Source organism: Indicator indicator, chromosome 14 (assembly GCF_027791375.1).
Source record: "Indicator indicator isolate 239-I01 chromosome 14, UM_Iind_1.1, whole genome shotgun sequence".
NCBI classification, from domain to species: Eukaryota; Metazoa; Chordata; class Aves; order Piciformes; family Indicatoridae; genus Indicator; species Indicator indicator.
The window spans coordinates 12596995-12610981 of record NC_072023.1 but is presented as its reverse complement, the minus strand read 5'-3'; the positions used below and the strand labels follow the sequence as shown (position 1 = coordinate 12610981).

Genomic DNA, 13987 nt, shown 5'->3' with positions numbered 1-13987 from the left:
ATTAACCCTTCCATTCTGACCATATGTACTTGGGGTGTTCATGATGCACATATAATGGAGTTTATAAAATAGATATCCTGAGGTGGAGGCAAGACACTAGGCTTGGACTGCTCTTGAAGAAGTTTGCTACTCTACAATAATGCAGATCGATACCCATTTTCAGAGGCACATTGAATCAATGCCAGTTATAAAATCATAGGATCACAGGATAATTTAGGCTGAAAGGGACCTCAGGAGGTCTCTAGACCAATCCCCTACTCAAAGCAGGGTTAGCTCTGAGCTCAAACCAAGTTGTTCAGTGTCTATTCTGTCAGGGCTACTAGATTTCCAAGGACGGAAAGTGCCCTGCCACTCTGCATGGTCTGGCCCATTGCTTGACTGGCCTCATGGTGAAAAACAATGAGGCTACATTTATCTAAATCACTAAATACTGACAGTCCAGGTGATGTTTCTCTAGGGAAATTTTTTCCCCTTTCACAAAGGCAGCTCTGTAAGAGATCCCTCTGCATTTCCTTTGCAGCCTGTGAATGCAAGGCCACCGGGCAGTGTGATGAAGGATATTCAGGAACAGGACGGTGTTTCTGTGAAACAGGATGGACTGGACGGCTGTGTGAAACCAAGCTAGGTCTCTGCCTCTTCTCACCAAGCTGTCATGTGGAACCATGGGTTGCTAGCACTTGCAATTCAACAGAGATTTTGTGTAGAGGAGAGAGAAAGGGTTAATAACATCAGAAGTCCTCACTAGAGGCTAAAGGACTTTGCTCTGGGCTCTGAACATGTCCTTATCTCCTTCCTGTCTCCTCCTTTGTGAAATGGGAATGTAAGTGTTTACCTCCCCTGTGGAGGGGTTCTGGGCAATGTGAGGGAAGGTATCACCCCAGAGCTAACAGTTAAAAAATAATTCTTAAAGGTTTTCCAGTTAGCAAGAATGGCATGAGGGCTTTTCTTTCAGCAAAAAAAAAAAAAAAAAAAAAAACAAACAAAGGCATTGCAACATAAATAGCATCTTCATCCCAGTTCTTATTCTTTCCCCACAGCCCTGCAGCCAGTGTGTTCCCCAAGCTGCTCCACCAATGCAGTTTGCATGGAGAACAACACATGTCAGTGCAAGCCATTTTACAATGGGGATGGGATCACATGCACAGGTGAGCTCCCTCTAGGCACCGTCTGCCACAAGAAAGAAACTTGTATCCTCTTGCACAAGCACTTGCACATAGTTACCATCCAGTATGAAACAGTGGCTAGCAAACCTAAAAAACTTCCACAATGCAGCAAGCAGAACAAATTTAGAACAGATACAGATGTTTACCAAGAAGGAGTATGAGAAGGAAGTGAGCTTCAATCAGGTTTTGGAGACATCAGGGGTTTATCAGCAGTGTTTTACTTACAGGGTTTTCTTCACCTTAGGCAAGGCAGTTCCCCAGTAACACCACTGCAGAAACGGTCGTTCTTTCTAAGCCAGGTGTCTCACATCCTCTGAAATCACCCTGACTAGAGCAGAATCCCTCAAAAGAGCAGCTCTCTTGGGCTGACAAAAGGTGGAACAGAATCTCTGGGGGGGTGGTGCCTTGTCTCTTAAATTAAGGGTATCATGACAAGGGTTTCAGAGCCCTACAAGATAGCCTTCACAGAACTTCAGAAAAGTCACACAGGTTTTTTTCCCCAGACAAGTGTTGAGGTATTGTTAGTATGTCTTTAAAATCTGAAAGTGGTTTGTCATTGTGAAGAACGTCCTCTTTAAAAGCAGACTTTACTCGCCTCTCTTCTTTTCCCCTGTGCAGCTGCAGACCTTTGCAAACAAAACAATGGTGGATGCCACAAGGCGGCTGAATGCACCCAGCTGGAGGTTAAAGTCTTCTGCAACTGCCAGAAAGGATACAAAGGAGATGGCTTTACATGCCTTCCAATAAATCCTTGTGCTGATGGGTTCAATGGAGGCTGCCATGAGCATGCCATTTGCATCGTCATAGGACCTGTAAGTTGAATGACATCGATCTCCAGCAGGGAAGACTGATACATTTCCTCCCAGTGCCAGCAGAAGTCTTTTCTCTGGCTGGATCACACTCCACACCTCTTAAAGTCCCTGTTTTCCAAAACAGCCTTTACGTAGCTCCAGCCTACTTTCCACATCAGTTTGGTATTCTTTTCGCTGAAGGGTGACAAACACTTTGACATCTTTGCTCTAGGGAAAGAACTACAGCAGATAAGATATTTTGCATGCATAATTTTTCTGTCCTCTTCTTAGCTCTCCCTAATGTCCCTATTTGTAATGGGAGTTTGCTGGATACTTCAGTAGCTAAATCTAAGGATATCTGGATGCCTAGTGTCATTTATTGATTGGCCAGCTTAAAAAGCTCTGCATCCACGTGATACAAATCCCTTGGCCTGCATGCTCAATGTTGTTGAGTCAAATTTGTGCCAGTGACTTGATCCAGCATACATATACCTTGATGCTTTTGTGATCACCTGTCCATTCTCTTTTGATGGCTTACCTAATGTGCCCTCCAGGTGCTATCTAAAAAAGCCTTCCCACTGGTGTGTTCCTATCTGCCAACCATCCCTGGATCTCATCAACTCCTGTTTGGTTTATACTGCTGTTTATTATTACCAGTGCGCTACTATATTGTTTTGACATTCCCACACCCAGTCATTTAAAATATCACTTTGATAGGTTTGACATCCATTTTTGTTAATTATGTGCCCCGTAAATCTCCAATGCATGTTACTAATTTTGTGCATGGGGTTATGCTTTGGTATTAATTCAGCAAAGCATCCAAGTGTATGTGTAAATGTTTTGTTTGGAAGAATAAATGGTAGTGTCAGAGTCTATGGTCTATTAAATCACAGCCGTTAGTAGCAACTTTCCTGTTTGTCCACTCCTGGCTATATCAAGTGAAATTTTTTCAACATTTCAGAATGTTGCTTGGAATACCACTCTTATGTCAGCTAAGCACTTAGCCAGGCCTTTTTTATTCTCTCTCTGACCAGGACAAACGCAAATGTGAGTGTAAAAATAACTACATTGGTGATGGGCTGAACTGCTCCGTGATGCAGCTTCCTCTCAACCGCTGCTTGCAAGACAATGGGCAGTGTCACGCTGACGCTGACTGTGCTGATCTCCACTTCCAAGGTGAGGATGTCACACACAACATCTTCATCCATGTGCCACTGCACTGCAGCCAGTGGCCACAATCCTTGTGTCTGTCAGCTCACTCAGTCCTCTACCTATGTACCCTTGAAACAACAAGATTAAACTTAGAACACATGCTTGCATACTTTGCAACACCACATTTATGAAACAACAGATGAGGACGATCCAGGTAGGAATTACAGGTTACCTCTAAGTGATCACTTTATCCTAACTACATTTCACAGTATCACAGATATTTGTATGGCATAGCTGTCAGCATCCAAAAATGGAAACCCCTTCAAGAAGAGCTGGTTCTTCTCCCTCATTGCAGATACCACAGTTGGAGTGTTCCACTTACGGTCCCCACAAGGGCAGTACAAGATGACTTATGAGAAGGCGAAGGAGGCCTGTGCCAATGAGTCAGCCACTGTTGCTACGTATAACCAGCTGCTGTATGCACAGAAGGTGAGGCAGCCTTACTAGTGGAGGAGATCCCCAGACCTAGCAGCAGTATAAACAAGGAGGGAGGAAAAAGGAGACTATTCTGTGCTAACAAGTTTCATTTTCCCTCACTTCATTTTCCCATGCCCCAGGGTATGTTTGGCTGGAAGCAGCTTTCAGACTGTTTACGTGTTTCATGCCTGCTCACAAAGCACCAAAAACAGTTGCCAAGTTCTTTTTCCCAGTCATACTGGGATAAAATGGTAGAAGCAGGATTACAAAGTGTTTTCATGGTGGTTTTAATTATTAACACTTCTTAAATAAATGTTTCCTGCAGAGTTATCCTCAGAATATTTATTTATTTTTTTACATACAACACTAGGAATCTTTTCCTGAAATGCTGTTAAATTAGCAAACTGATTTCCAAAATATTTTCCTTAAATATGTTATAGACCACACATGGCTGACATCAGTGGGATAAGCATCACACCTGGGGTTTGTAAAACTTGGTTTAGAAGTGTGGGTCAGATTGCCTGTGCCTTTCTGGCTCTTTGCCATCTGTGGAAGGAAGAAAGATACCGTTTAGAGACGCTTCTATCAAAATGTGAGCCTGAACCAGAGCCAACATGTAAAACTCCTTCTCTTGCCTGAGAAGATTCAGACTGTAGCCAGAACTGTGTGTCCCTTATGCCTTGTAGTTTAGCTGTTGACCTCAAAGAAGTGGTAGAGCCAGCTACAGTGCTCCTGGAAACATATTTTCCACATTGAGCTGGTTTGTCAGGCTTCCTGCATTGACAGAAGGTGAGCTGGCACACAGTAGGATTGCACACTCCCTTTTGTCCTTCAAACCCACCTCTGATCCTGCTCAGCTTCAAGCTTGGGGGAGCTTTTGCCAGGAGAGGCTCCTTTGGTCCATGTGGAGAGCCTCTGACTTTCAGAGGAGCCTCTATCTCTGCAGCCCCTTGGGAAACAGCTCAGCACAGGGCAGCCTGCAGGACAGAGCTCCCTCAGAAATAGCGTTGGCAGGTTAGGTGCTGCCTGAGGACCCTGGGAGGATTGTTATCTGCAGCACCCCAGCACCCAGCTCTTCCCTCTGTGTTTTTCCCTACGGCTGTGCTGGCTGCAGGCAAGGTACCACGTGTGTGCTGCTGGCTGGCTAGATGGCGAAAGAGTAGGCTACCCAACTGCCTTCTCCTCCCCAAACTGTGGAGCTGGGTACGTAGGCATCGTGGACTATGGGAGAAGAGTCAACCTGAGTGAAACCTGGGATGTCTTCTGCTACAGGGAGAAAGGTAAGAGGGTTGTTTGCTGTATCCCTCTGCACAAAAGGGAGCAGCAGGCCTGATTTTCTTTCCTTTGGTCAGCCACAGGCTGCTAGATAACAGTGTAAGAGACTCTGCCTCTTTTGAACTTTAATTAAAAAAAAAAAAATCTCCTGCCTGCAAGTTATTTTCCAGACACAGGAGAAGCCTAAAGCCTTCTGGCAAAGGACATTTACCCATGCAGCTATTTGTATTTGTACCTTCCAGATGTGAACTGCACCTGTAAGCCAGGCTACGTGGGAGATGGCTTCTCCTGCAGTGGGAACTTGCTGCAAGTGCTGATGTCCTTCCCAACACTGACAAATTTCTTGTCGGTAGGGTCCAACGCTAGCATGCTGCTTGGTTGAGAGAGCAGAGCAAAGCAGGCTCTGCCACCAGGTTCTACCTAGCTCAGTGCTTGCTTTACTAGCATGGCAAATGCAGCCGACACTAACACACCAGTGAAGCAAGCTGGAGTGGTCTAAATCTTCATTGTCAAAACCAAACCTAGTTACTATTTTTTTTTCATTAGTTGCTCCAAAGAAGTTTCAGGGGTTTAAAACTTCTTTGGAAATAAAATGCTGCAGCAGCTTTAGTTTAAAGGAGATTCTGTGCACAACTGCTTCTGGCTTTTTAAGCACCACAAGGAGGTCAGTGCTTTGTAACTTTATTGACTCTCTGCTGTGGAAAAGCAAAACATTTAAAGGGTCATTTAGTTGCCACTAGTCAAAAAGGAATTATAGGTGCAAATAGCCTTACAGCCAAAGAGGACCCAACTCTTAACAAGTCAGTTTAAGATGTGCTCACCAACTCAGCAGCTAAAACTGGTGTTTAAATACAAACTTCTTTTGTAATGTCACTCCAGAGCTGCTACATGGTTCTGAAAGCCTCTTTGTCACTATTTATATGATCTCATCTCTTCAGCTCCCTACGCAGGAGCACACAACTGCTCCTTAGTAAAGCTTGATTTTGTTTCTGTCTAGGACATCATGGCTTACACCAACAGCTCTAGGAAGGGGAGAGAGTTCCTGCAGTACCTCACAGATTTGTCAGTGCACGCCACTCTCTTTGCTCCAAACGACAGTGGATTAAGTGAAAATGAGGTCAGGGGTTCTTTTTTTTTTTTGCTTCCTTGTTTTAGTATCACTTTTTAAACAGCCATTGTGGGTTCCTGTACCCTGGTGAAATTCGAGTTAAAAAAAAAATCTTAGTATGAGAGAACTTCTGTGTAACCCCACACAGTTTAAACTGTGCATCTGAAAGAGGTGAGTTCACGGTTTCCACAGTATGAGTATAAAAGGTTATCAAGTGTTCAAGTCACTACACAAACTTTTCCATTAGGGCTTTTAGTTATCCAGTTATAAAAGAGTTTGCCTAAAATGAAACTTCTTCTGTCTTATTAATATCAAGAACAATTATTTGAGAAAACCAGTGCACAGCTTTGGTATTTCCCACAAATACGTTAAAGGTATCTGTTCCTAGATTCATTACTGTGCTTATCCCTTCCTCCCTCCCTTCCTGCATTGTCTCAAACAATTTACATGGATTTATGCCCTAGCTTGCATCTTCAGACTGTTTGGAATAGCTCCTCAGGTTATCATACAAAAGAGTAACATTCTTTCTCTATCAGAGGCCATCAAGGACAGAAGATCCCACTGTTCACATCCACATTTCCCAAAGCCTCTACCCTATATTGCACTTCCTGCAACATTAATACCAAAGAGGGAAAAGGTCATGGGCACTTAGCCTACTGTAAGTCCAGAGTACTAACAAGATCAGTTAAAATTCTTCATATTTTGCTCTCATTTGCAGACACTTTCTGGGCGAGACATTGAGTATCATTTGTCTAATGCCAGCATAATGTTTTATGAGGACTTAACCAACGGAACCACTCTTCTAACACGTCTAGGGGAAAAACTCCTCATTACAAACAACAGGCACCAGGAACATCAAGCCCCCACTGCTGAGCAGGTACCTTTTTAATAAATCTCCCATCTTTGTATTTAGCCCCCCACTCTTATGCTATACCCTGCAGTGGCTGGGGTTCAGCCCACACTTTTCCCTGCCTCCCTTGCAAGAGAAACTGGAAGCAAAGTTTTCAGTAGCGCAGATGCTCATTAACCCATCCTCTCAAAACAGACTAGAGTGACTCAGGACCAGCCCAGAGCAGTCAAGGACTCCTATTATGGGCAGGGTTTAGAAAAGTGTTGGTGTTGCAAACACCTCCCTTCCTGATCAGCTGCCAAGCAGGATCACCTTCTAGATCACGGACGCTAGACCACCAAATAAATTGCAGGCAGCAGCTCTCGATCAGTGCTGACACAGTGCTTCCAAGCCAGCAAATTCAGTGGAAATGGCACTCTCAGCACAGCAAGTAGCTGTAACAGAGGCAGGCTGCCTTGCACAAAGGAGTAATAGCACAACTACACAAAGCTTGGCAACTGTATAAATGCCATAAACCCCTTTACTTAAAAAAAAATATATATATATATATAAACAAACAAACCCCCACCAAACTGGAGAAGGAAATTCCTGCAGGCAGTACACAAGTGATGATGATGGCTACTTCATGTGCTGGAGAGCCATGACCACCCTGGTGCTGATGTCCAGGGAGGCAGCAGTGTAAACCGTCATGTGATTTTTCTCAGTGTCAGTAACTGAGGTGAGAAAACAATCTCAAAGTTTACTTCGGTCCCAAAGGGAGAGGGGTCAAGGCTCAGCTCTCATTGCTCTTTCTCTTGGCAGAGCGAGATCAGATACGTGGACGGAAGTGCTATTGTTGAGTGGGATATAGTCGCTTCCAATGGGATAATCCACATCATTTCAGAGCCTTTGAAGGCTCCACCAGCACCTGTAAGTACATAGTGATGTTTTTCTCTAAGGGGTGGTGGGAGGCAGCCATGGTTTATACCATCCCAAAGCTATTGCTGACATTTCTCCTGTATATGCAGCTTCGGTTTAAAAGGTTACTTTGAAATAAAATTAGAAGTTGAGAACAAGGTGCTAGTGGAGCTTGTTCAAAATGTCTCTGTCTGGACAAGTTCTTCCCACATTTATTTTATAGAAATGACTTCGTGTTTGTAATGGAGGTTTTACGAAGCTCCAGTTCAGTTCTTCCAAAAAGATCTTCCAAGCATCTAAGGAAAATGCTTTTACTCTTGCCTTTGCATTCATTCTCATCCAAAACAACAGATATTGAAAATAGATTGTTTTTCCCTCCTGTATAAATCCCAGCAATGGTCCCAGTTATCCAATTATCTCTCCCATTAGAAAGACCAAACCAAACTGTGCATGGCAAAAAAAATCACAGCTCAGAAAGGGGTGCTGTCTTTCTGAGGAGGGATCTTGAGTTAGCAGCTGCCCTGCTTCAAGCTGGAATCACAATGTCACATGGCCCCACAGCAGGGAGGCAAGAACATTGTCCTTTTTGGCTTTTCACCAGCAAAGTTTACTGCTTTTTATGAAAGGAAGGAAAAGCATTTTCTCCACCTGCAGTACAACTGTGATGCCTTACAAAAGCAACCCCTGCTACCCCTGGGCAAGGTGCACAGCAAGCACCATTTTTTCCAGTACAAAATGTTTTCCTTAAAGTAAATGTTCAGATGCACAACGTTAGCAGTCTTCACCTCTGCTCCACACAGAGAACTCTGTGTCAGTCCAACAGAGACACAAGCTGACCTTGCAAAATGACCTGCCATTTATTTAATATGAAGAAATTCACTTCCACTGGGGGGACTCATTCTGATCCTTCTCTCTCTCTTTGTGCTGGAGGGGGCTCACTCTTGTTTACAACCTATTCAGCCCAGCTCTGACTTTGGAAGTGGCTAAAACTGGCTGCCTCCTTAGTCCATGAGATCAGTCCTAGGTATATCTCATTTCTCACCTCCATTTTGTTCTGAGTGACCTTTCTCAGTGACAAACCAGCCTTCTTGCTCCCGGAACCTCAGTAATATTCCTGTATAATCTCATTCCACAAAAATCTCTTGCAGCCTACAAACCTCAGAAGTAGAAAATGACACACTTGGGTAAAAGCATAAATTACTGCTATTCCATTTCTGTCATTCCACAGAGGCATGGTACCACGATCTTTATAATGCATTTCACATGCTAGAGGCAACTGAAAGTTTTCTAATATTTAGCTCTGCAGCTGCACTTTGTAAATTGCTTTGTTTTCTTAAAAATAAATTAAGAGAACCTATCTATTAAGACAGCAATGTGATTATTTTTGCCAAGGTAAGTTTAATAATTACATTTTCTAGGCAAGAGGTGACAAAGCTGAAGCATCACATGGGAAATCAAAAGTAACAGCAAATGAACCTTCTGCCCACTTCCAGACCCCTCTTCACCTTCTGGATTGCCAGCACAGTGCTTTGGGGAGACAGTAGCCTGAGTGGCTGCATGCCCTGGGATGCCTCAAATTTAGCATTACCCCAAACTGCCAGTCACCCTCACAATATCAATCTGTCAGACCACAGAGCTATAGAAGGCAAAGCAAATTCAGACTGGTGGCTTTCCTCTCCTTTAGATTAAAGCCAGATCATGCATGAATTTCTTTTTCACCTACATATTTATTGAAATACTTATAACCAGTTATTTGGATTGGCACTTTACCTGCTTGATCAAGGAATGATTTCAGGTCAAAGGCATCACGTATGTTGAGGCAAAATGACCTACAAAAGGCAGGTGTTGGGCCACTGGTGGAACCCAGCCCTGTGTACTCTGTGCACAATCTGGTGGCCCCCTCACCAGCAATGAGATGGACCTCAACTCAGATGCAGGGTGGTTGGAACCCTGGTAAGCAGGACTGAGACAATAGTAGAGCTGCCAACAGCTGGCAATAACCAACCCCTCCCCAGTTTACAAAGCAGTGGGGAATAAGCTTGATGCCAATACAGAGCCCTCTAGGGTTTTCCTTAAGCAGTTTAAGGGAATTTGGTGCCAATTTCTCCTCCTCAGCCTCATTGTAGCTTCTATACCTTGAAAAACCTGACCAGAAAAGGTCACTTAAGCATGCTCTGTAACTTCAAAAATCACAAACAAGATGAAGCCATGCTAGAGGCAGTGTCCAGAACCCCCAAAATCTAGCTTGTAATTACGTGCAAAAGGCCATATTTAACTGTCTCTAGAGAATATGTACCAGGAAACTGGAGCACAAAAGCAGTTCAGGGTATATCTGAAAAGGACATGTGTGTTCTCATGTGCTGGAAGGTGACCAGTGTCCACCTATAGCTCACTCATCCTCTCTCATTTCCAGGTTCTTCTCCACGCCAGTACTGGAACAGGAATATTCTTTGGCATCTGCCTGGTTATAGGAATTGTGGGATTTATTGGGTATTCTTACCTCAGGTTCAGGAAGAGAAACACAGGCTTCCAGCACTTCAAGGTAAGCAGCAGACAAACATGAAAAAGGGGGCAGCGCTTCCCCAGACCCATCATACCTCCCAAACTCACAGCCTTCAGTTTCTCCTTGCATTTTATTAATCTTAGAAACATTCCCAATTGCTTCCCATCTGTTTAGACTCAGACACAGATGAAGTGGGGAAGGCTCACACACTTGTTTTGGGCATGGCCCTACATTTGCCTTCCACTCCCCCAGACCTCTCCCTCCAGGGTACCCAACAGTGTCCTTGCTCTCAGAGACTGAACACCAAGAATTGGCCAAAAGTTTAACTACACAGGACCACTGCAGAGGCCTTTACTTCTCCAGAAAGCTCAGTTAGGGAAGCAAGTGATTACAACTACTGCAAGGGCACCTGTTCTCTTCTCCCTCCTCTTTGGCATTGCTAACAATTTTATTGCTCTGGACTTTGAAACTTTTGGTAGAGAAAAGGCCAGATTCAAAAGACAAGCAAATTGAAATTATTACAGGATTGAAAGGTCCAAACTTTTATACTGATGCACTCTCGTGCTTCCTTTCTCTTAACTACTTTGCTAGCCTCACATAGCATCATGATGCAAAACCAGCAAGCAGCAGCCAAGCTACTCAGATGAGAGATGACAAAAAAATTAAATTAAAAAAACCTCACAAGAATCAATTCAAAAGAAAGTCTACCTATGAAGTAACTAGAAATCCCTTCCTATTCTTGTCCCTGTATGTAATGTGAATCATCTAGCAAACGCTTCCCTGGGGAAACACTTGTATTTTTATAGAGTTGCCAGGAGAATGCTCAGGACCAACTAGGTAACTTTTACCCCAGGCATGATGTCAGGGCAGCACTTCCTCTCCCAGTCTTTGCTGAGGGTTAAAAATAAGGGAAAGGTACAAGCGTTATGTGACCTGAGATAGCACAAAAACCCAGAACACTGTTCATGGCCAGAGAAACTGATTTAGATCATAAAACCAGTTCAGTCACAGCACTGCACCAGCTAGTAGTGAAGCTTAAGTACCCCACTTAATGCACAGAAGCAGGAAGATGGTTTTTAAGCAGGTTTGTGTAATTTTGTGCAGTCAAAAGATGACACTGACGTAACACCACTGGACAAGTCACAGCCTTCAAATATCACCAACCCCTCCTATGAAAGTTCTTCTGCACTGACTCCACCAGAACCTACGTACGATCTTTTCTCAGTAAGTGTTCATTTTGATTTGAGATTGAAACACTATTTTAGTAGTGGTAAGAGGAATTGACTTTATAAAAAGGAAAATATCTAACTGGGGGGAAGAGGGGGGAGAAATGGGGAAAAACACTATTCGAGTTCCTGGCTTTCCTCTCTCCTCACTGCTAGAAACTGGGCAGCCTCACTTGTAGCAAAATTGAGGCTGTGGTCCTCAGCTGTATCTCAAATTTACCTCCAAGGAGAGCTGAATTAAACTGGACTTCAATTTAGATGCCAGTGATGTGTCTATACAAACTTAAAACCTGTCTAATTTTCTCATCCCCTCTCCTTGCTCCAAAAGCATCCCAGTACTATGCTAGCACTCCAAAGAATCTCAAACATAACAGAAAAGGGGCTGGGAATCAAGAGAAAAAAATATTGAGTAAAGCCAGAGTAACTGAATAACTTCAGTGGTCTAGCTGAGCAATACCCTCATGGACACTCAAGAGTCTAAAAATGAAAACAAACCTTTCTGCATCCAGTAAAAAGACTTGTTTGGTACAAAAATATCAGGTGAGAACTTTGCCATCTGCATGGCATGGACAAATTTGCCCAAAAGTGACTTTCATTACTTAATGCAATGTTCAAGTCTGATTTTCTTTTTGTTCTATTTTACAGGACTCGGATGATCAGCAGCTTGTGATGAGTGGTCCTCATGATCGGAATTAAAGATTGAATTTGGCATTGGTCAATTATAAAACAAGTTTCCATTTATGCTTACCGTGAGAAAACATCACCTACAACATCTCAGGGAACAGAATTTCACAAACTAAAAAGAGCACAGCTTTGTTTAAGAAGCAGTGTAGAGAGTTCACAGTTACTAATCTCAGAAGTGTTGGCTTTATCTGAGCAGTACCAACTATGAGTGCCAAATGCAAAACTGAGTCTTAGCTAACCTAGCCAGCAGCACACAGACACCTCTCTGTGACAAATAGCTTTTCACGAGCCTGCAATTTAACTGCTTCTGTTCTTCACAGACTTTCAACTGGTCTCAAACACACAGGGCTGCTAGCTTGGAAAATACCCTGAATTTGTTAGTATTCCAGCTCTGTGTTTTCATTTTGGCTCACTTGCAAGTACACCTGGCAAGTGTGAAACAGAATATGCGTTGTTAAACCTGTATTTTTAAACTAAAGGGGCTTTTCTGCTAGTATAATTTCTTGCAAGAATTTCAGCAGCAGGAAACACAAGCATTCTGTCTCCCTGCTTGCTGCCTTTAGCTTTTCTTTCCTCAAACTTGACTGCGTTTTGTTTACATCTCACTTCACTGCACAAAGGGAAACGGTAATTCTAGCATCTTTTAGCAAGAAATGCAAGTGGTAAGAGAGCATTCAAGCAGTGATCAATTTTAACTTGAGCCATTTTTGTGAAAAGTGGAAAATGAAGATGAACAAATCCTGGCCAGGTCATGTTCATATTCCATTTTTTAAGGCCTGAGAGAAGCAGAAACCATCTGCTCGTTCACACACTGTATTTTTACCAAGCACACTGCCTTTCAACTGAGGCACAGCAGTAACAGCTGCAATCTTCACCATGCTATTAGAAGTGACTCAAATTTAGAACACAAACACACATATTTTGTGGAGTTTTCCCCACAGAGTTTTGTCATTAACACAGCTCATGTTCTTTTCTTTTCCCCAGTCACACAAAATCTTAAGGCTCATAGGGACCAGAAGATAAAGTTCAAGCATTTATTTTTGTAATAATCATTAAATTTTTTTATCACAAAAAAGTGCAACCATTCATTAAACTCTTCTTTTACTGACAGAGTATTCTTCTCTGTGTTTTTTGAAAGAACAGAATGAAAATTTCTTCTCGCTTTGGTGTTCAAATGAACTATACTGCCAAAAAGAACATAAAAGAGACATTGCCCTTTAAACATGCTCAAAAAATCTCTGTGAACTCAGTAACATAACAAGGTTAAAATAATTAGTGGAGAAAGTGCCAAAGTGAAACCATTTATTAAAAAAGCAAGACATTTTTGAAGTTGAAAAAGCAGCATTCTAGCACTGCAAAATAAATAACACACATTGAAGTTCTCACCTAAATTCATATAGTTCATTTGTTTTAAGGGATCAAAGCCCTCCCATAATTATTCTCTTTTTTTTTTCCCCATGCAATGTTGTTTATTCCAAGAAGTCATGCAATACAAACGAGATTTTACTTCAGCTGACTGTTACAATTTAGCTTTGTACAGAAGCTTGATTTGTAAGTTAAGAGAAAGGAAGGAAGAGAGGAAAAATCATCTTCAAACAAAATGCATATTATTTTCTTGTGGATAACATCATCCAACCCTGCCTCACATAGGAAAATCAGGCAAACTGACTGACTCCTAGCCAGCTTTACAAGAATAAACATCACAGAACAAAAACCATTACCAAAAAGATGTGGACGTGCTGGAGCGTGTGCAGAGAAGGGCCATGAGGATGATCAGAAGGCTGGAGCACCTCTCCTATGGAGAAAGACTGAGAGCTGGGGTTGTTCACTTCGGAGGAGAGGAGGCTCCAAGGAAGCCTTA

The 13987-nt window shown here is 42.8% G+C and overlaps 1 protein-coding gene across 1 annotated transcript in view; it reads left to right on the top strand.

The window, feature by feature from the left end:
- Positions 1-12138, top strand: part of STAB2 (stabilin 2) — a 74230-nt gene extending 62092 nt beyond the window's left edge. Inside the window, exons 57-69 of the mRNA XM_054386474.1 lie at positions 521-625; positions 1038-1145; positions 1782-1975; positions 2989-3130; positions 3462-3595; positions 4698-4863; positions 5101-5207; positions 5856-5975; positions 6685-6843; positions 7618-7725; positions 10127-10255; positions 11321-11440; positions 12088-12138. Of these exons, the coding sequence (XP_054242449.1) occupies positions 521-625; positions 1038-1145; positions 1782-1975; positions 2989-3130; positions 3462-3595; positions 4698-4863; positions 5101-5207; positions 5856-5975; positions 6685-6843; positions 7618-7725; positions 10127-10255; positions 11321-11440; positions 12088-12138 (1643 nt within the window). The remainder of the gene's footprint in view (positions 1-520; positions 626-1037; positions 1146-1781; positions 1976-2988; positions 3131-3461; positions 3596-4697; positions 4864-5100; positions 5208-5855; positions 5976-6684; positions 6844-7617; positions 7726-10126; positions 10256-11320; positions 11441-12087) is intronic.
- The last annotated feature ends 1849 nt before the right edge of the window (positions 12139-13987 follow it).